Genomic DNA, 20683 nt, shown 5'->3' with positions numbered 1-20683 from the left:
AAGTCGCACAATTTCCTAAAAGCATGGGGGTGTGGTTTGGTGTTTACCCGAATGTACTCTCTTTCTTCAATGATATGTACAGTATATTTGGAATTTTAATACTTCTTATTGATTTTCTTGTGTTTAACACTCATGCTCAGTTAGTTATGTACTGTGGTGAGTTGTGTGTAAACGCACAGATGTGCTGTGACCTACGAACTTGCACTGCTATTTTAAACATCTTAGAGAGATTTTTTAGATATGTTTTATTTAGGTGGTAAAATCGCATCATTGCTTATAGACCTCATTTGTCCTTTGGGCTGCTTGTTGAATTTTGTTGCCACACGATCCATTTTTCTCTGCTATTAGTGTGTCCTGTACTATAGTATGGCTAGATATTCCTTCACTTGGTCTTCAGGGGATTTGGGTCAGCAAAAACAGGCTGCTTTTTTACTCCATAGCTCACAACAAAACAAGTCAGCACTCCCTCGCCCCTCCTCATAGTTGACAAAAAAAAAAAAAAGGCCACGTACAGTAATTTACTGTAAATGCCCAGCCTGACCACCTTTACTTAATGTGTATTCTGTTCAATGAGGCATGCAGCTGTCTAGGAAGCAACAAGGCCTCTTGTTACCTCTGGGAAGCAGACACAGCAATCAAAAGAGTGCACCTTGTAATTCAGTGTAATAAGCTGAAGGGGGAATAGTACTGTGATTACCAATAAGAAAGAATAAGAAGGATAGAGAGAGAGAGAGAGAGAGAGAGAGAGAGAGAGAGAGAGGGAGAGAGGGTAGGGGTTTCTCATTCTCCCAGCCTTAGGCATCAACAGTTCTGTCACAGTGAAGGGACATGAACTGATTGTGTAAGTTATCCAATCCCACAGTGTCCTCACACAGAAGTATTAGATAGATTCTGTGATAATTCATTTTATCAGTTGAATTCTGCGATGTCTGCAGTGTGTTTTGATGGGTTAAGATTTCCTCTAGTTCCACTGACAAATTAATATAATGCTCCTTAATGGTCATGATACTTCAGCCTGCTTTATATATGTTCATAGTATTACACTTTAATTCCTGACTATATTTACTTGCTAATATGGGTTTTGGTAAAAGATTGTTTGCATTATTAAGCAATCTGTATTTATAATTCATTACAACGCTCACTTATAATTCTTTGTACGTGGGCAGAAATGCCATGTGAGCATTTTCATACACTCTAATATCTCCTCATTCATCTCCAACTATAATTACAACCTTTGTGACATGCTGTAACATTAGTGTCACTTTTCTCCGTAATGCTGGGTGTCGTTCTGCATTACGGCTACGAACCATATCGACTTTGTACAGCATTATATTAAGAACGATAAGAAATGAAATGTTTTTAATTGCCATCACAGAGCACTTCAATTGACCGACCCAGTTTTTTTTAATAATAAGCTGTATAGTTGTGTAATATTTTTGTTGATGCTGCTGTTGTTTTAATTAAAAGTGAAAACTATCAGTCCAATCTAATCACATAATAAATGAACTCAGACACATTAGGGCAGATTTAAAACCCCAAACTTCCAATTAACTAGAATAAAATTCTTAATGCTGGTTTGCAAATAAATTTCTGAAAAATGTCAAAATGTGAAAAAAGGATTTCTTAAATGATTTGTATGTAGTAACCTGTGAATATGAGATACATGGAATCTGTTAAAAATTTTAAAAAAAAAGTGATCCAGTGAACAGTTGTGCTTTAATTGAATGCATGGGGCACTGAAACGAGAGATCTGTCTTAATGAAAAGAGCTTCAGTAGGACTTAGCAAGAGACTGTTTCATTGTGCTTGCATTTAATTTAATGAGCCTTAAGCCAGACCATTTAGCTGATTTAATTGCTGTTCTTTCATTGTTCTAAAGATACATTTGGAAATCTACAAGTGTAATTATGTAATATCTTCAGAATTTGAGTCTAAACTCACTGTGACTCTGCCAAGACTACTACCATTTTACCACTACTACAACTACTATTACTTGCACTTCTGTAGTAACTTTTGCTTCATTTCGTATTGTTTATCACAAATAGGTTTTGAGATGTATCAGGTGTATCAAATTTAATTAGCAGTAGGGTGGAGAACAATGGACCCACAGGACATTTTCATTAAAGTTAAAGTAAAGTCAACCCTGCTATTATCCTTGGGGGTCAATGTTTAATGTCTCTAAATACAGCTCTGGAAAAAAAATAAGAGACCACTGCCCAATCTCCAGATTTGAACCCTATTGAAAACTTCTGGAATGTCATCAGGAGGAAGATGGATGGTCACAAACCATCAAGCAAAGCTGAGCTGTTTGCTTTTTTGCAAAAAGAGTGGTATAAAGTTCCCCAACAGCAATGTGAAAAACTGGTGGAGAGCATGGAGCCAAAACGCATGCAAATCGGGGTTATTCCACCAAATACTGATTTCTTAATGTTTACAGATTATTTGCATTTTGTTTTATTTGAGTTATTAAAGCTCTGCAAATACTGCATGATCTTGGGTTATTTTGATGTGTTGTCATTTCCTTTAAATATACACTCTAAATAACAATAGTTATATTTTGAATTTAGGAGAAATCTTGTCAGCAGTTCACAAAAAATGAAACAAAACTGTTCATCTCACCAATACATGAACCTGGAAGAAAAAAACATAAGAAACTGATTATTTTGCAATGGTCTCTTATTTTTTTCCAGAGCTGTACATGCTTGACATAATTTTTTTTGCTTCATATTTTATGACTTTTCCTAATTTAATAAGGACAACCAGGTAAACATAAAATGATCATGATAATATGTTTTCAGTGTCCCATATACATTTTGTGGCATCAGTGGTACTTGGGGTCAATTTGACACTCAAGCTGTTTTAGCTGTATAAAACAGATAATAAAAAAATACATTCATCTGCTTTGGTTGTTTTGGATTATATTGAGGTAACTATAACAATCAATTTTATAATCTTCACGAGCATCCCTCTGCTTTAGGGCCCTAACCTAACATAATATAACCTGTGGTATTGCAAGAACCACTGAGAGTTCACACAAAATGCTGGAGGGGGAGAATATCATTTCTTAGACACCCAGAGGAAAAGACATGTTACTATCCTTTGGTAACAGAAATTGTACTACTTTCCAAATGTTATAAATAACAAAAAATTGCATTTAGAAATAAAATAAAACCATTAAAAACAACAAAAAAAGTCCAATTTGAGGTCAGTCGGTGAGATTTCATGGTGATTTGTAAATGTTTCTATAGTCACGCAAAAGAAATTCTGGGTGTTTAGGAGAATAGGATGGTGTTTATGTTTTATTTTTAGGTAGTCAACAAATAAAAATAAATTACCTGACAAAAAAACCTGGGTAAAAATTATATTCTGGTGGTTTAAACTGCTGTGGTCAAACTGACCCCAAGGGCATGTTTATAAATTTGAGGATAACAGGAGGGTTAGTGTCCTATGCCAGGGATTGTGGGTATGAGGTCCATTAGGGGTGAGTGGTTGGGGCAATAGAGTCTTAAATGTTTATGGTACTAGATTGTTGATCAGAAGTTTGGGCTTCAAGCCCCAGCACTACCAAGCTCCAAATGATGGGCCCCTGACCCTCTCTCTCTGCTCCGGGTGTGCTGTATCAAGGCTGATCCTGTGCTCTGACCTGAACTTACTAACAAGCTGAGATATGAAAAGAAAAGCATTTCACTTTACTGTAATGTATGTATGTGACAAATAAAAGCTTCTTTTTCTTACTTTGCCAAGGTTTTCATTTGACTCACTCTATTATCAATGATACTACTACTACTATGAAGACTGCTACTATTACTACTAATAATTAGTAATAGTAGTAATTAGATTACTTTTACTAATGAGTAAATAAGAAACTTGGACACAAATATTTACTTAAATAAACCAAAAAGCTAAAATACTGTATAATAAATAAATAAATACTACTACTACTACTACTACTACTACTACTACTACTACTACTACCACCACTGCTAATAATACTATAATAATAACAGAAGAGAGAAAATCTCTCTCTCTCTCTCTCTCTCTCTCTCATTGTGTGTGTGTGTGTGTGTGTGTTTTGAGTGATTTGTATCTTAAGGCACATAAGCCAGAGAGATATTTTCTCTGCTCCTTAAAATGAAGAGCTAAATTAGGAATCCGCTACACAAATACGAACTGCATTCCATGTGTCAGGGGAAAAAAACAGAAAGTCATCCAAAAATTATTTTTGTCAGTCATAAATCACTGGCACATAATGCACTATTGTACTTTATCCCTCTGCTCTTCTCGTCTCCACCGTGCATTACATTCAAAATTGCACTGCTGACGTACCATAATGCAAAAGTTTTACTGCACAGTACACACCAAAGTTTGATTCGAGAATCTCTTTATCTCCACTGCTTTTTCTGCGTTTTTTATGTAGTGCTCTCAGCGTTTAAATGAAAAATGAATCAGTATGTATAGTCCAAGCGTGATCATGATCAATAAAATTTTGAAATAGCTTCTTTGTTATTAGCAGCAGGATTATTAGCAGCACAAGCAGGTTGTGTGTGTAGCTTCATGGGTCTTCTTACCTTGGCCATCTGGGCCTGCACTCCATTAGCCTTCAGCGAGGCCACGGCTTTCTGCGCAGCAGCAGGACTGTCAAAATCCACAAAGCCATAACCTAGACACACATACACACACAGCAAGGGAGAGAGAGAAGAAAACCAGATCTTACAGCATTTTCTGTATAACACTGAAAACAGGATTCAGTAGAGATAACTAACAGCATGTTGCCTGGATTCAGATATAATTTACTAAGAAGAAGACAACACAACATGCTCTTATAGAAAAATAATCAATGCTAAGATGGTGTGATCCTGTTGCCACTCCACAGTTGATTCTTTTACTAAAAGAATTCTTTTTCTTGTTTTATTTCTTTTATTACACAGTGATTTGTACAAAGATTACAATTTAATTTGAATGTAATAATGGATGGCATATCATACATTTTAACATACATTAACCATTTATAATTAGTTTCTATTATCAGTGTTATATTATCTGTAAACAGTTGTCCCATCACCAACCTCTATTTTAAACAGAATATCATGGTAAAAAAAACACCCCTGATAGTGCTCTGTCTGTCCTCCCCAAAGCTTTGAGAAAGATCTTAAAACTCTACCCCAGTGTATTCACACAGGCATATGTGTGTCTGGAATATTTGACCGTTTTTCGATGTAGATAGAGGAGTAAAACAACGGCTAACATTTGCATAGTCCTTTTATGTGTGCATTTGAATGTGTGTAGGTTTGGGAATATTTGTGGGGTCAGAGACGGGGCACTTTCTTTTTAAAATTGTAAGTTGATGCATTGAAGATATCTTGAAAGTCAATCTCTCTCTCTCTCTCTCTCTCTCTCTCTCTCTCAGCATCAGTTTTTCATCACTTTATTTATCGTTCACAGACTCGGATGTAGAGCTTTCACATTCAAACCTATTCTAAAAAAATAAAATTAAATAAATAAATAAATAAATAAATAAATAACTATTCTGCTGTCTTGCTCTCTGTCACTCTGTCTCCCTTCAACAAACTCAGCATGCTGAGCATAGAACATATGGTTTAGACGTTCATGAGTGTGACACATATACATAGAGCGACAGAGAGAAAGAAAGAGAGCAATATGCAGATGGTTTATGTCTCTGTTTAGAGAAATATTCCAGAAACTTGCAGATGCTATGCAAGTCTTTAAAAATGTGTGTATGTGTGTGTGTGTGTGTGTGTGTGTGAGATAGATAGAGAGAGAGAGAGAGAGAGAGAGAGAGAGAGAGAGAGAGAGAGAGAGAGAGAGAGAGTATGCAGAAAGCCGGAAGGACTGCTTCTGGTTAGTGAGTGCATAGCACATTTCTGAGGTTGTTGACCTCCCAGGCATAACAGCGGTCACCAGGATGTTGGCAGGGACAGAAGGTCCAAGTTTAAGACTGCAGAGATGTGAATTCTACACACAATGATACACCCAGTTTAAACCACACCGAAATGAGCCAGAGCAAAACCAAAGCCTCAGAGTAAAGTAAACAGACGTGTGTGTGTGTGTTAATGTTATTGCACATGCTCCTTATAGATAGATAGATTTCGTAATAAAAATTATATGTTAAAAATTCAATATCCTGATATTCTGTCCCTTATCTCGATTCCCGAATCCCTATTACTTGTACAGAATACAATGGACAGACAGAGAGCAAGAGAGAGAGAAAGAGAGAGAGAGAGAGAGAGAGAGAGAGAGAGAGAAGGACAGTAGGAGAGTATGAAGACTCAGTATATATCTATACTCAAGATGTATAATTTATTTAGCATACTGTAAGACATACGTATTAAAGATAATGTGTCAAACTTTTACTCAAGTATCCAGTAATATCCAGCCAAAATTGTCAAATAAAATGGTGATGCTTTTTATTTAATGTACTTAAATGTCAAAAAGTAAAAACTGAATGGTTTTTAGCTAATGAAATTAAGTTAATATCATATTTTCATTTGAAAAGTAAATTGGTTTACTAAAACTATTATAAAAACCTACACAGTTGTTTGACTAAAACCATCATTAATTCTCTGTCATTTGTGCATCATATGCAAGACATCATTTGCTGTAAATAACCAATATTTATCATTAGCTAGAATTTGACTTGCTGTCTAGCCAAAGTATGTTAGCTACTGGAATGAATGCTAACCTGGGTCTAACCTGGCATTAGCAAAGACTAATCAAATAGAGTTCATTACTGAAGTCCTAAAAGGCCATGCGTTATTATATTTTTTTCCTTATGTTTTCTTGTGATCACGACTTCTTATGAGCTCAACAGAACAACATACACTATATTGCCAAAAATATTCGCTCACCTGCCTTGACTCGCATATGAACTTAAGTGACATCCCATTCCTAATCCATAGGGTTCAATATGATGTCGGTCCACCCTTTGCAGCTATAACAGCTTCAACTCTTCTGGGAAGGCTGTCCACAAGGTTTAGGAGTGTGTTTATGGGAATTTTTGACCATTCTTCCAGAAGCGCATTTGTGAGGTCACACACTGATGTTGTACGAGAAGGCCTGGCTCTCAGTCTCCGCTCTAATTCATCCCAAAGGTGTTCTATCGGGTTGAGGTCAGGACTCTGTGAAGGCCAGTCAAGTTCATCCACACCAGACTCTGTCATCCATGTCTTTATGGACCTTGCTTTGGTCACTGGTGCGCAGTCATGTTGGAAGAGGAAGGGGCCAGCTCCAAACTGTTCCCACAAAGTTGGGAGCATGGAATTGTCCAAAATGTCTTGGTATGCTGAAGCATTCAGAGTTCCTTTCACTGGAACTCAGGGGCCAAGCCCAGCTCCTGAAAAACAACCCCACACCATAATCCCCCCTCCACCAAACTTTACACTTGGCACAATGCAGTCAGACAAGTACCGTTCTCCTGGCAACTGCCAAACCCAGACTCGTCCATCAGAAACAGCCTTTTTATTTGGCACATATACATTACAGCACAGTGAAATTCTTTCTTCACATATCCCATCCTTGGAGGTTGGGGTCAGAGCGCAGGGTCAGCCATGATACGGCGCCTCTGGAGCAGAGAGGGTTAAGGGCCCTTGGGCCCTTGAGCCCTTTGCTCAAGGGCACTTGACCACTTCGTGGTTGAGTTGCTGTCGTTCCCAAACACTTCCACGTTCTTATAATACAGCTGACAGTTGACTGTGGAATATTTAGGAGCGAGGAAATTTCATGACTGGATTTGTTGCACAGGTGGCATCCTATCACAGTTCCATGCTGGAATTCACTGAGCTCCTGAGAGCGACCCATTCTTTCACAAATGTTTGTAAAAACAGTCTGCATGCCTAGGTGCTTGATTTTATACACCTGTGGCCATGGAAGTGATTGGAACACCTGATTCTGATTATTTGGATGGGTGAGCGAATACTTTTGGCAATATAGTGTAACTGCTTTCTCATGATCATGATATAATTTTCTCCACATAACAAAAACAGTTTTCTCACAACATAATTGTATTGCAAGAAAATTTCGTACCTTGCGAATGTTTCTGGTGTATATCATGGTGTATGAGCCTCCTTCTCGAGTGTGTATGACACTTATGTGGAAGCTGTCAATCTCTGAGTTATTTCAGTGTAAAGGAGTTAAAGCAAATGCAGTCGTCCACGATGCTGCGTCACTGCATTTTTGCTGCCTCTAGAATATGTTCTCGTGCAGCATACACAGAAGAAGTTGTGATAACAAGAAAACAACTTTTGTTATACTGAGAAAATGAAGATGTGATCATGAGAAGACAACTCTTGTTATGTCGTGATAACAAGAAAACAAGAAAGAAAAAAATGTAATAATGCATGGCCTCTTAGGATTTCTGTAGTTCATACCTCCTAAAGAGGAAAAGAAGAAGATTTGAAATGAATCTTTTTAAACATATTGAAACATTTTACTGAGGTAGGACCAGGATTGTACATTCTCAGGTTCACCAGTGTGCAGTCTGCTGGATTATCCATATTCAGATGCATGTTGGATATCTATAGCATTAAGTACGTTGTGTAGCATTTGAAGGTCACCACAGATGACAAATCGACATGATTCTTGATAGTTTTTCTACACTGTAGATCATGATTGGATTCTTTAAACTGTAATGGAAATAAAATGTGCAAGATCCCAATTCTATTGAAGCATGGGGTACAATCATTGGCTAAAGGACAGACTGAGACTTTTGTGATTTCTATTCAGCTAATGATAATATGCAATTAAAAGTGCAAGTATTCATTTCCAATAACACCCAAAGGAATGCTTAAGTATAGTAGTAAAGTACAATTATTCAAATATTTTCCATTTCCTGTGATGTCTAACACACTCCCCTACTAAAGTGCAGAACCTTTAAGCTCCTTTATATTCTTAGATTTTCACTTGAGGACTTTAAGACCACAAATTTTCAGTAGAATTCCATTTTAAAGATTGACTGAATCTCTGTTCATCAATTTCTATGTTGATTTGGTTGTCTGTTTAGCCTCATGTTGAAAAGTCATCTATGGCCAAGTCTGAACCTCCTGGCAGAGGCAACCAGGCTTTGGCTGATATCCCCTGGTTCTGAGAGGAATTCATGATGCCATCAATCTGCACAAGAGGTGCTGGGCCACTGGCTGCAAAACAGCCCCAATGCATCACTTATCCACCTCCGTAATTAATAGTGGGTTATCAGGTGCTTTTCCTTGCATGCCGTTCCACTTTTCACATAAAATGGCAGACTGTGTTACATTCTAATCTCTTATAACCAAATTACATGATTACAGTTGTAATTTTAATGATGATTTGAATATGTATATATATATATATATATATATATATATATATATATATATATACATGTCAGTGATATATGGTTGAACTCTGGAACTGTAACGTGTGAATGAAATGATTTGTTTTGTTTGGGATTTTTCCTTCCTTCTCTACTAATGGGCCCAGCTCCCATCAGCACTGGCTCTGGGCCCATCAGGGTGGAGGATTTGCTGGGTGGGGGGTATATCTGGGAAGAGGAAGCCCTCTAAAGCCTGTAGTGATTTCCTCTATTTCCTTGCTTCTCTAGGCTCTTATTCAGTTCTCAGTCTCTCTCTGTCTCTCTGTCTCTCTCTCTCTCTCTCTCTCTCTCTCTCTCTCTCTCTCTCTCCGTCTGTTATGTTCGCTCTCTTCCTCTTCTGTGGTTGTGATCTGGCATGTACTGGTTGGATTGAACTTGACCGTAACTAATAAGGATGTGGATTCAATTAACTCCGGGTTCCTCATATTTTTGAAATAACTTTGCATTTAAAAAAAAAATGGCACTATTTACCGCATTTTAGCCACACAAACACATGCATGCACAAACACACATATAGAGTTGGAGAGGCTCCACTCCACAGCAGATTGTGCTGCAAGCTGGGTTGTGAGATTCCATCCATGGCGGAGCGTCTCCTGAAAAGAGGCTGTCTGCTAAATCATCGATTTCAGTTGGACGCCTCCCTCACCCTGTGGCTATTTTTAACGCTCCCCCTCGGCCCGTGCTGTACATCAACACAGGAGAACATCCTGGTCTGTTTCATGCCATCGCCAACCCTTTTAGTCACGCTAACTCTTATCCGGCTGGAAGGGCTACTCCGACAGGCACGCTAACGCTCATCCTGTTGTAACGATTATCCTTACAATCACTCAAACACAGCTGCTGCCCGAGAGCCCGCTTTTAAAATCATGTAAACGTTTATCAGTTCACCAAGACAAATGCTGCTCTTACTTCCACCATGCCCAAATCTGGGACCTAAAAATCCGATGAACCATACATTCATTTACTCAAATATTTTTGCTTTACTGGATGCCATGTTCATACTTAAATGAATATAATCATTACAAGTTTGCCTTCAGTTTCAAGTGAATAGTGACCACTTCAATAACACTACTCACCTTTGCACTGGTTGGTGTTTTTATCAAGGATTGCCTTCGTTGACACTATTTTCCCATACCTGATGAAGAGAAAAAGCACACTGTTAGCAAAAATACAAATATGTGTATTATATTATATCATACTAAAATGTAACAACTTACATTAAGGTTCCATTAGCTGGCATTTCTTAATGCGTTAGCATTAACAACAATTAACCTTAGGATTAATAAACAACAACTGCATTAACCAATGTTTAGAAGACTAAAAAGTGACTTTCAGGATTTACACCAGGAGACCACTGCGGTGTTTTACATAATCATTTTAACTGGGAGAGAGAGTGGTTAATGTCATGCTAGCTCTACGATTAGCAACAATCTTTTTACTTTGGGAAGCTTGACCTAGAGCAGTCGTTTATCACTAATTTACTAACATTTAGAAACATACTATGATTAGATTTTGCTCTTTTATTTAAACCTATGGATTTTATAAGTCATGGATTAGATAAAAATTTGTCAATGTTAACATTTAAAAAAACACCAATTTATATATGCGTTTAAATGGTGAGCTTGTGATTTAATAAAATGTCAATAAACACAAGAAATCTTGAATATTTTAACTAAGCTCATCAATACCACAGCCAACTATGATTAATTAATTATTTGAGAAAACAAATGATTGTGAGCATTAATTAATTTAGATGAATTGTGCCATACACGACTATAGAAATTAGAACTAGGATTTTCCATTGCCTATACATGGATGAATTTGTGTGTGTGTGTGTGTTTGTACGTGCTCATTTTCACAGATTTATGCTAAAGACTGTCTTAGAAGTGTATTGATGTTTCCTCTGACCATTGCTCATTAAAAGTTGGATCATATCTCTTGGGAGAACAGAGTTTTGAGACCAAAATTTTCCTCTTCATTAAAATATTTACCAAGGATGGTTTATCAATAGATGTTTATATCATCTCAAAACAATAACTTTAAGGGCAAAGTGAACATATGGGAAGGTGCAGTTTGCATGTGGAATAATTAGTTTATTAGTAAAGTATAATTAGGAAAGTATTTCAGTGGACCGAACTAAAGGCCTTAAAAATACTGAAGCAGAAATAATCATGAAACAAATATACATTTATATTTACGTTTACATTTAAGGCATTTGGTGGATGATTATCTCTTAGGGAAGTGCTCTGAAGTCTCTTTCAGTGAATACATTCTGATACTAGTTCACTAGGTCACAGACCAAGAATATGTTTTTGGTTTATTTGTTTTTAAGTGCTAATTTAAGTAATTCAGGAAGAGGCGAGTCTTTGGACATCGTTTGACTCAGACTCAATGATTCAGCTGTTCAGACATCTAGGGGAAGTTCGTTCCACCACCTAGGTGCCAAAACAGAGAAGTGTCTTGCTATGAACTTATATGACACTGTAACCACATCAGACTAAATTCACAAGTGCATTTATTTTCATTAGTTACAGAAAATGTCTCCACACATCAATGTCACATGAGTATAAGACATTAATGTTCAAAGAATCTGCAGTGTGCTAAATCATTCTCAATTCATTAGCAATGATAAACCTGTGCAGGAATTGCACGATGTGTGAATGATCGCTTCCCTCCCTTTCCATCCTTTGCTTTCCCTTTCTTTCCTCCCTCTTTCATCAGAGAAGGTAATAAAGTTCCTTATCTGCTCTGTATCCGCCAGCAGAAAAGGGTGACTGATATAAGAAAGGCCCTCCCAATGTGACTTTTAATTAATGTTTAATGTGTCTCCTTCCTCCAGGTAAGACGAGAGAGTATATTACTCCACTTTTATAGGGACGGAGGCGTTTAATAAAGGAGGGATCATTTTGCTGTCACCATGAACAGCGCCGGCCCATCAGGCTTTCATGCCACCAACGTCGGTGAAATGGCAGCTAATTCATCTCAACCACTCAAATCTCTAGCGACTCAACTTAGGGCGAGCTCTTCAGATTAAAAAAGAAAGTCTAGAGGCATTTTACATGTCTGAATCATATGAGCTTACATTGTTGGTACTTTGCACTGAAAGCACCATATAAAACAAATGTCTACAGTGCTGTGCTGTATATAAATACAGGTTTGTGCACCCCTTTTTATCATTTAAATGTAGATATTCACAATTTTGGTTATGCTTATGTTAAGAGTTTTGAGGCTGTTTGGATGTTTGTTAGATGTCATACAGCATGTCAGTCAACAGTACCACATGAGAGAAACAAAAGCAAACACGTGACCACAATGTTTGAGCTGCTGTCATTTCTTCTTACAAAGCAAGAGCTAGCCAAATCACTGACATCTCACTAGAATAAACGATGAGATGCACTTGGAGCACTATGAGACTGACTTTTGTCCTAGAAGTAGCAGAGGTAATGTGATTGAATATCTACTTAAAAGCAAGCATTTCAAAAATTATCCTGAATTGAGCCAGTAATGAATCAACAACAAGACCCAAATGCTTTGAGACAAATTGACAAAAGTCTTTGAAATGACCTCTGTGAGATTCCTGAGTTGGTAGTTTCATTGCAAAGTCATTGAGCTGCTCTGTGAGACTTTGCTAGAAAATGTGAAGGTTTCAGAATTGTAATTAAAACCAAAATCATACACTATATTGCCAAAGGTATGTGAAAATGTGACCATCACACGCATATGTTGGCCTTCTCCCACATATCTGTAACTGTTGCTACAAATTTGGAAGAACAGAGTCCTACAGAATATCTTTATATTGTGTAGCATTACATTTTCCTTTCACTGGAACTAACCACGTTTCTGCATGACACTGCCCCTGTGCACAAAGCGAGCTCCATTAAGACATGAATTGGAAGATCTTTAGAGGTCTACACAGAGCCCTGACCTCAACCTTTCTGAATTCCTCTGGGATAAACAAGAATGCTGACTGTGCACCAGGCCTTATTGCCAGACATCAGTGCTTGACCTCACTAATGCTCCTTGTGGCTGAATGAACACATAAGCTCACAGCCTTGATTTCCCAGAAGAGTGGAGGTTAATATAACAGCAAAGGGGGATAGATAGATAGATAGATAGATAGATAGATAGATAGATAGATAGATAGATAGATAGATAGATAGATAGAGAGATAGATAGATAGATAGATAGATAGATAGATAGATAGATAGATAGATAGATAGATAGACAATCAAGGTAGGAGAATTTACCTCGGATGGAACTCCAGACACATTTATTCATACACTCAATCTCACTTATAGGCGATTTCAAATAGCCAATCAGCCTATCTGTGTATTTTAAGACAGTTGGAAGAAACCAAAGAACCCAGTGAAAACCCACACCAACTGGGTAGGAAAGTAAAACTCCACACCAACTGGAACCTGAGCTCAGGATTAAACAGGAGACCTTAGAACAGTGAGGCAGCAATGCTACCTGCTGTGCAAGACATTAACATTGCTGATTATAATATAAACCAAATGACTATAATAAAATAAAGTTATAGTACAGTAACACTTATCCTGTTAAATGTTCCAGTTAAAAGTTCTCCTGCTGTTTGTGAAGCCTATTCCACAGCAGTGTTAATGCCAATCATTAGTAATTCATTACCAATAATATTGTAGAGTTTACCCATATAAAATGTGCATATTTTAAAATGTCAAGCAATAGAAATACCAAACAAATGCCAGAACAAAGAAGTCACTCTATGGAATTCTATCCTAAGTAAAAGTGGAATGCTCACAGAATGTAAATCATTTATCCTATAATATGTTAAACAGACTCTAAAAAGGACTGCACCATCATGGGATTTAGTGAGCATAAGCCAATGTCCTTTACATGTTTGGGTCTTTGTAAATGTTTGTGTGCATTCATTTATTCATTTATTTATTATCCTGATTAGGCGTACTTTACAACCCGAGCCCATGTTGCGAGCACTTGGCACAAGGCAGGAAATCACCATAGATGGGCTGTTGAAGAGCTCCACACACACACTTACACACAGTGTATATGCATGTATAACTCATAAGAGTCATAAAAGGTAGAGTAGATAATTAGTATATAGAGAGTTAAAGAGTAGAGTAGTAATAATAGTACTCGTAGACAATTAATGACAGAATAGTAGAGGAGATAATTAGTGACAGAAGCCTAGAGCACAGACACATGCCTACACAGTGTCTTCACTGCCTCAGTTTTTCAGCACAAACACACACACACACACACACCCTTTCACATGTCGCTATCCTCAGGGAACCGGAATTCAGTTTAAGAAGGATCACATTGTTCTTGTGATCTAGTTCCACCTGGGCCCAGAGGTGCTTCTTTTCTATAATGAGTCAGGAGAGTTAACTGTCCCTCATACTGCTCATTCTCTGTCCAAATGTCTTATCCAATTTGACTGGTATTATCAATGGTTTATTCATTTCTTTCTTTCTTTTTTTTTCGTTTTCACATTTCACATTTGATTCCAAAGCAACTTACAAAATACAGTCAAGAAGCAACAGATAATGAGCAGCTGAAGGTCTCTGGAAGCCCTGGGATTTGCATTTTCCACCTACAGATTACTAGTGTGAATCCTTAGTTTCTAACGCAGCACTGTTTGGAGCTGGGATACACTCTAGAGCTTTATTGAAGTAAAAATTGTGGTGATTCAGTTACACAATATTTAAAGGATTAGCAATTAACATGACATAATGGTGACAATATTTACCTATAATGTTTATCTTTTACACTCAGAAATTAGTCAGTGGCTTTAGTGCTTCATGTTAGCACTTTTGCCTGTTCTAAACTTGGAGTAGAGTGAATAAACATTATATATCTCTGTCTAGTTATCTATAAACAATTTGTTCCATTACTATTATCAATTCTTTTTAAACAAATCATGTCGTCAGTTAAAATTAAATAATAATAATAATAACAATAATAATAATAATAATAAGGAGAAGAAGAAGAAGAAGAAGAAGAAGAAGATATAAGAATAAGAAAATAATAAAAAGATCTAATGATGATTATTATTAAAAATAAATCAACGATACCATTTTTAACATAATATCAATGCAGGCATGGTTTCTTTAATATTAGTATATTAATATTTAAAAATAAATATAAACAAAAATATCAACTATTTTAAAATATATGTTCAAAATGGGGATAAGATCTTCAACAAGCTCATATATTATCATTTAAATAAACCACTTCACAATTCAATCCAGATAAATAAAATAAAAATAATAAAATATAAATAAGCTGTGTTCAGATTAATAATTAATAAATCTTGTGTTTGGGCACAATAGACAATTATCTTTAAAAAAAAAAAAACCCAAAAAACTAGGGTTGTACAAATACAGCCAGTTTTTAACTGAACTTCAAAACTGAACAGTAGTTTTGAAGTTTTGCAGAGTCCAGATCCATAATGTGATAAACCAGTTTATGTCTCCTAGTCTAGACTTTTGCTCTAGGGTGTAGCAGTTCCTCTTTGGTGTTTGAACCCTGGATATTCAGTGTCACTTTGTGAAATCCTTGTATCGCAAGCATTTTATTCAGTGCTTCAGATCTTCTCTCCTTCCAGGAATTCAGGTGAAAATAAGTAAATAAGTTGCAAGTGAAAATATTTACTTTAGCACTGATTAGGTGTATGTGTGAAATATTGCAAGTGTGTTGGTATTTTCACACAGATTAGAAAGAAAACGACACTTCTAAGCCCAACATGTTATGACAGACAAGACTTGGAACAATTCCCCCTTGATTTTGTGTATCACCAGGACCAAAACGTATTTTGTGTACACAGCTTCTCAACCATCGTGTGAAGTGCTAATGATAGCTCTCAAAGGGCCCTCACACACTCTGATCTGCGTGTTTGTGTCTCTGCAGAACGCAGGCAGCCAGGGATGCTGGGCCGTTTGATGTCTCGTGCCGTGAGATGTGAACTGACGTCTTTCCGTGTCTTTCAACTCTCATCCAGGTGTGTGTGTGAGGAATCTCTTAATTGGCTACCAGTGCAGCTGTCTTGTCCGACACAGCGTTCATCATTTGAGTGCACAGTTGAGCATATGTCTCATATTTGCAGATTCGTTCACTCTGGAGGGATTTCTGACTGTGCATGCTTTCAAAGATGAGCAACTATGCAGCAATTAGAGACAATGTTAGTTATATTACTAGACAATATTGCAAGAATTACAGGGAAACAGGATGTGGTGTGAGTGCCTTTATGAGGGAAAAAGAATCAATGGATCTTTAAAATGTTCAGCGGTCTAAAAGGCTGGAGAGAGCACTTGGGTGAAACTAGCAGAGCAATGGAGATGGTACAAAGGAGATTTCTCTCTCTGTCTCTCTCTCTCTCTCTCTCACTGTTGATACCTACAAGGAGACAATCATCTGTTTCAGGACAGGTTAGAATGCCAGCGAGGAGCTGGTGCACTTGAGTTTAAAATAACAGCACAGTAGCCTCTTTGAATCAATTCCTGTGATCCCTCGAGGTGGCGGCTTTGATGGAAAATGTACTAGATCTAAGGGTAAAAAGTCACGTCTAACATATGATCGAAAGTTCTTCAATGCTAGTCGTGTATACAGATATTACATGAAGGACATGATATTAGGGATAGAGAAATTTATTATTATTAAAAATAAATCAGCAGTACCATTTTTTAGCAAATGCAATGTAGGCAAGATTTCTTTAATATTACAATTCTTTAAATTATGAACCATTTGAAAAATATATGCTGGAACGGGGGATGAACCATGGGATAAGGTGTTCAACAAGCTCATACTGGTGTGATGTTTCGAACATTAATTGCAAACTGATCTTTTTAGGGCTATCCTTTTTTATGATGTAAAAAAAAAATCTTTCCCACTCTAAAAGCATAATCTTCCCACCATTGCTGAAAACAATAGAGATGGTATTGTAATGTGGTAGTGATCTAATTTTATATCAACACTAAAAATGTTTAGAATCATTAAGTGAGTGTGAGTTAATAAGATACTGTAAAGAACACATTATATTATAACAAATTAGAACAAGTTGCATTACCTCCAAAAACTATTTAGTTATACACCAAAGCCATAAAGCAAATTCCGGGTGATTATAAATGATGATGTAGTGTAAATCTACTGAAGCTTCGAAAGCACAGCTTTATCTACCAACATCGGTGCTATCTTATGTGTCAACACCATGGAAGGAAACAGTGACAAGGCTAATGCTATAAATAAGAGGCTCGTAGCGGGTGAGAATCTTGACCTGTCACTGGTCTTGTCACTAGCAGGGAAAACAATATGCATGCTAAAGAAGGCTGAGTGATTCAGGCTCTGTGTTTCTGAAGCCTGCATGTCAGATCCCCCCCAAAGGCCCCAGAGCTCTGTTCACAACATGGCAGCAAGGCGCATGAGGGACGTTCCTCCAGTCACTCAGTTAGTCAATCAAGCACACACACACACACAGAGAGAGAGAGAGAGAGAGAGAGAGAGAGAGAGAGAAATAGAGAGAAATAGAGAGAAATAGAGAGATGTACATTACTGTGTGGAGGTTTGCTAGTGATTGTGTCCTTTTTTTCTAGCCTCAGGGAATATGCCTGAGTGTTGAAACAATGTGGAAGCAAAGCAGAAAAAAAATCAATTTCTATTGTATGTGCAGATATTTTTAAATAAGGTGGTGAAATTCCCACTGCAAAAAAAGTATTTAAACATCCACAGAACAATCAGAAGCACATTCCTCTTGTGTGCACGCAGACACACACAAACGCAGACACACACAAACGCAGACACACACAAACACACACACTCACACACACTTAGTATTAGTTATTTATTTATTTAATTAATTAATTCATTCATTCATTCATTCATTCATTCATTTGATTGTTTTCAGTAAGTGTTTCATTTTGGTCTAAAAATACTGACAGGAGAATTCACTAAAGATGGGACAGCAGTCCATTGCAGGGCAAAACACACACACACAAGCACACACACATTCAAATATTTATCCAGGGTAATTTAGGAAGAAAACTTTGCATAGCCAATCCATCTACTGGCATGTTTTTGGGAAGGTGGAGAAAACCAGAGAACCAGGAAGAAACCCCTCATCATCTGTTTGTTTTAAATGAACGTGCAAGATCAGGTCATAACAAGTCCTTTTTTTTTAAATCAAAAAGTTAAAAGAGTAAAAAATGTAAATTAGGAAGGTAATTGTTTAGTAGAGGAAATGGTGACGAATAAACGCAGAAATGTACAGTTAGTCAAAAAGTAATGCAGTACGCACCTCATCTTTTACAGGCAAGCAGCTAGAGGAATAATGTTAACATAATGTTAATCATTTCTATTCTTCCTGGTAGAATTTGTTCTTTTTCCCAGCGAAATTCTGTGTAAATTGAGTTGCTTAGACTATATAGAGCATGGTGATAAAATATCTCCTCTAAACACACGAGACATCCATATTACAAAGATGCTGTTTTTAAGCCTATGCAATATAACCATGGTTAAGGAGTTGGAAAGGTGCCTGACCGCTGCAGTCTCTATCCAGTAAGATGACAGAATATAACAACTTTATTGCAAGCAGTTATCCTAAGGAGATGGTTAGCTCATTATTTTGGAGCCCAGGAAAACCAACAAGCCTAGAGTAAGATTTAGGAAAGTTATTTGTTTTAGCGAGAGCGGGGAAAGTGGTGGTCTAGATAAACCTTGGCTATGCATGTGTAAATGTATATTTATACTATTAAATAAAATAAATATTATTACTGCTATTACCACATCGGTTTCTTTTTAAAGCAGGCTGTGATTGATTTTTGATTATTTAATAAGACATCTGGGTAACATAATGGCAATGAACATTGGTCAGGGGCAGGAAAAAGAAAAATTCAGAAAGGCCCCATACATTTCTTTGCCTGAAGCCCTCAAGGTATCTAGAATCACATTTCCATATGTGAGGCTTAAATTAATGACAGCAAGTCACAGAAAGGAAAAGTAACAGTTTATTCTCTCGCTTTCTTTCTTTAAGCGTAAATGAATAATGAGGAAACGCAAATGTAATGAGAAGCACATGTTCACCCGGGGCTCATATTAAAAATTCATAATTCATAATCAGAGCTTTTATGATGTGGCTCTGGCATGTGTTCAATATTGTTTGTATGAGTATCTCAACATTGCCAAAACACGACCTGTAGCAAGGTCGATGTGTAGCAAGGCTGTGGCATCGCATTAATCTCTGGAGCCTGTTCATAAGTACACCGTGGGACTACTTTCCCCCCAAAAATGTTATGAATGTGTAGTGATTATCAGGATAATTACCAACACACTGCGGCTGTTTCAAAAAATGAGGGTTGTGTGTTTCCTAATGTTGACAGATAATGTCACATTAGACCTTTATTATAAAAACTACACACTATCATTAATTACAATGTACACACCATCCATTGACTTTTTTCCATCTTTTTCTGCCATGAACAGCCAATGAATCAGTCCTGTTCAGCTTATTAAACTTAAATCATCACTAAATTTCACACAGTGAGACTTTGCTTTCAAAACTAAAGGTTTTCTTCATTTCATCACAGTTATTTAATTTTTTTTCTCCATGATAGATCTATTTGCAGAAGTAGAACAAACCATTTGAAAGTTTGAAAGAGAAAATCATTCCTCAGAGAACCTCCAGCATATTTTCTTGATGGAAAGTTGCATTATTCTGCCAATATTCATTTATTTACAACCTTGATTGCCTTCAGCAGTAAACTTTGAGCCCAATACAAAAATTCCACTTCAGGCGTTTTGATAGCCCCTTCTAATTTGGGGCACTGAGGGGTCAGTTCTACTATTCTCTCACTCCCACAAGCTTGCCAGTAGGCAGCTGCACCATTTATTTATTTATTTATTTATTTATTTTTTACAACATAATAAGGAATGCTCTTAAAGTGAAGTAGGTTCAGTGCCAATTCAGGTTCAGATGCTTTAAGAGTCTGCTTTTGTGCCAATGTCCTAAAAAATACAGTGCATATAAAATTCATAACAGTTCTTTTTTAAAGAAATAAAGAAAAAAAAAATGAAAAAAACTGCTGAGGTCACTGAGATTTCTCCTTCAGATTCGGGCTCTATTGTAGCCTCAGCTCTCAAGTCTCTGCCAGGCTTCCACTGAGAATCGCAAAAGAAGATCTCCAAAATGTCAGCCTGACAACAGCACTTCACACAGCCAGCAATGCCACCAAGACTCAGGCACAAGAGGACACAGGGGGGTCACTGGTATGTGTGTGTGTGTGTTGTGTGTGTGTATGAGGGAACAGTTTAAAGCTCTACAATAGGCCATATCGAA

At 37.0% G+C, this 20683-nt stretch overlaps 1 protein-coding gene across 2 annotated transcripts in view; it reads right to left on the bottom strand.

Annotated features, from left to right (window-relative positions):
- rbms3 (RNA binding motif, single stranded interacting protein) overlaps positions 1 to 20683 on the bottom strand; it is a 126710-nt gene that overhangs the window by 77315 nt on the left and 28712 nt on the right. For both annotated transcript variants that reach the window (XM_058388197.1, XM_058388188.1), the window contains exons 3-4: positions 10440 to 10498; positions 4568 to 4659 (exon numbers count right to left, since the gene is read on the bottom strand). In XM_058388197.1, the coding sequence (XP_058244180.1) occupies positions 4568 to 4659; positions 10440 to 10498 (151 nt within the window). The remainder of the gene's footprint in view (positions 1 to 4567; positions 4660 to 10439; positions 10499 to 20683) is intronic.

Source organism: Hemibagrus wyckioides, linkage group LG01 (genome assembly GCF_019097595.1).
Source record: "Hemibagrus wyckioides isolate EC202008001 linkage group LG01, SWU_Hwy_1.0, whole genome shotgun sequence".
NCBI classification, from domain to species: domain Eukaryota; kingdom Metazoa; phylum Chordata; class Actinopteri; order Siluriformes; family Bagridae; genus Hemibagrus; species Hemibagrus wyckioides.
The sequence above is the reverse complement of the archived record's forward strand: the minus strand, read 5'-3'. Positions and strand labels throughout refer to the sequence as shown.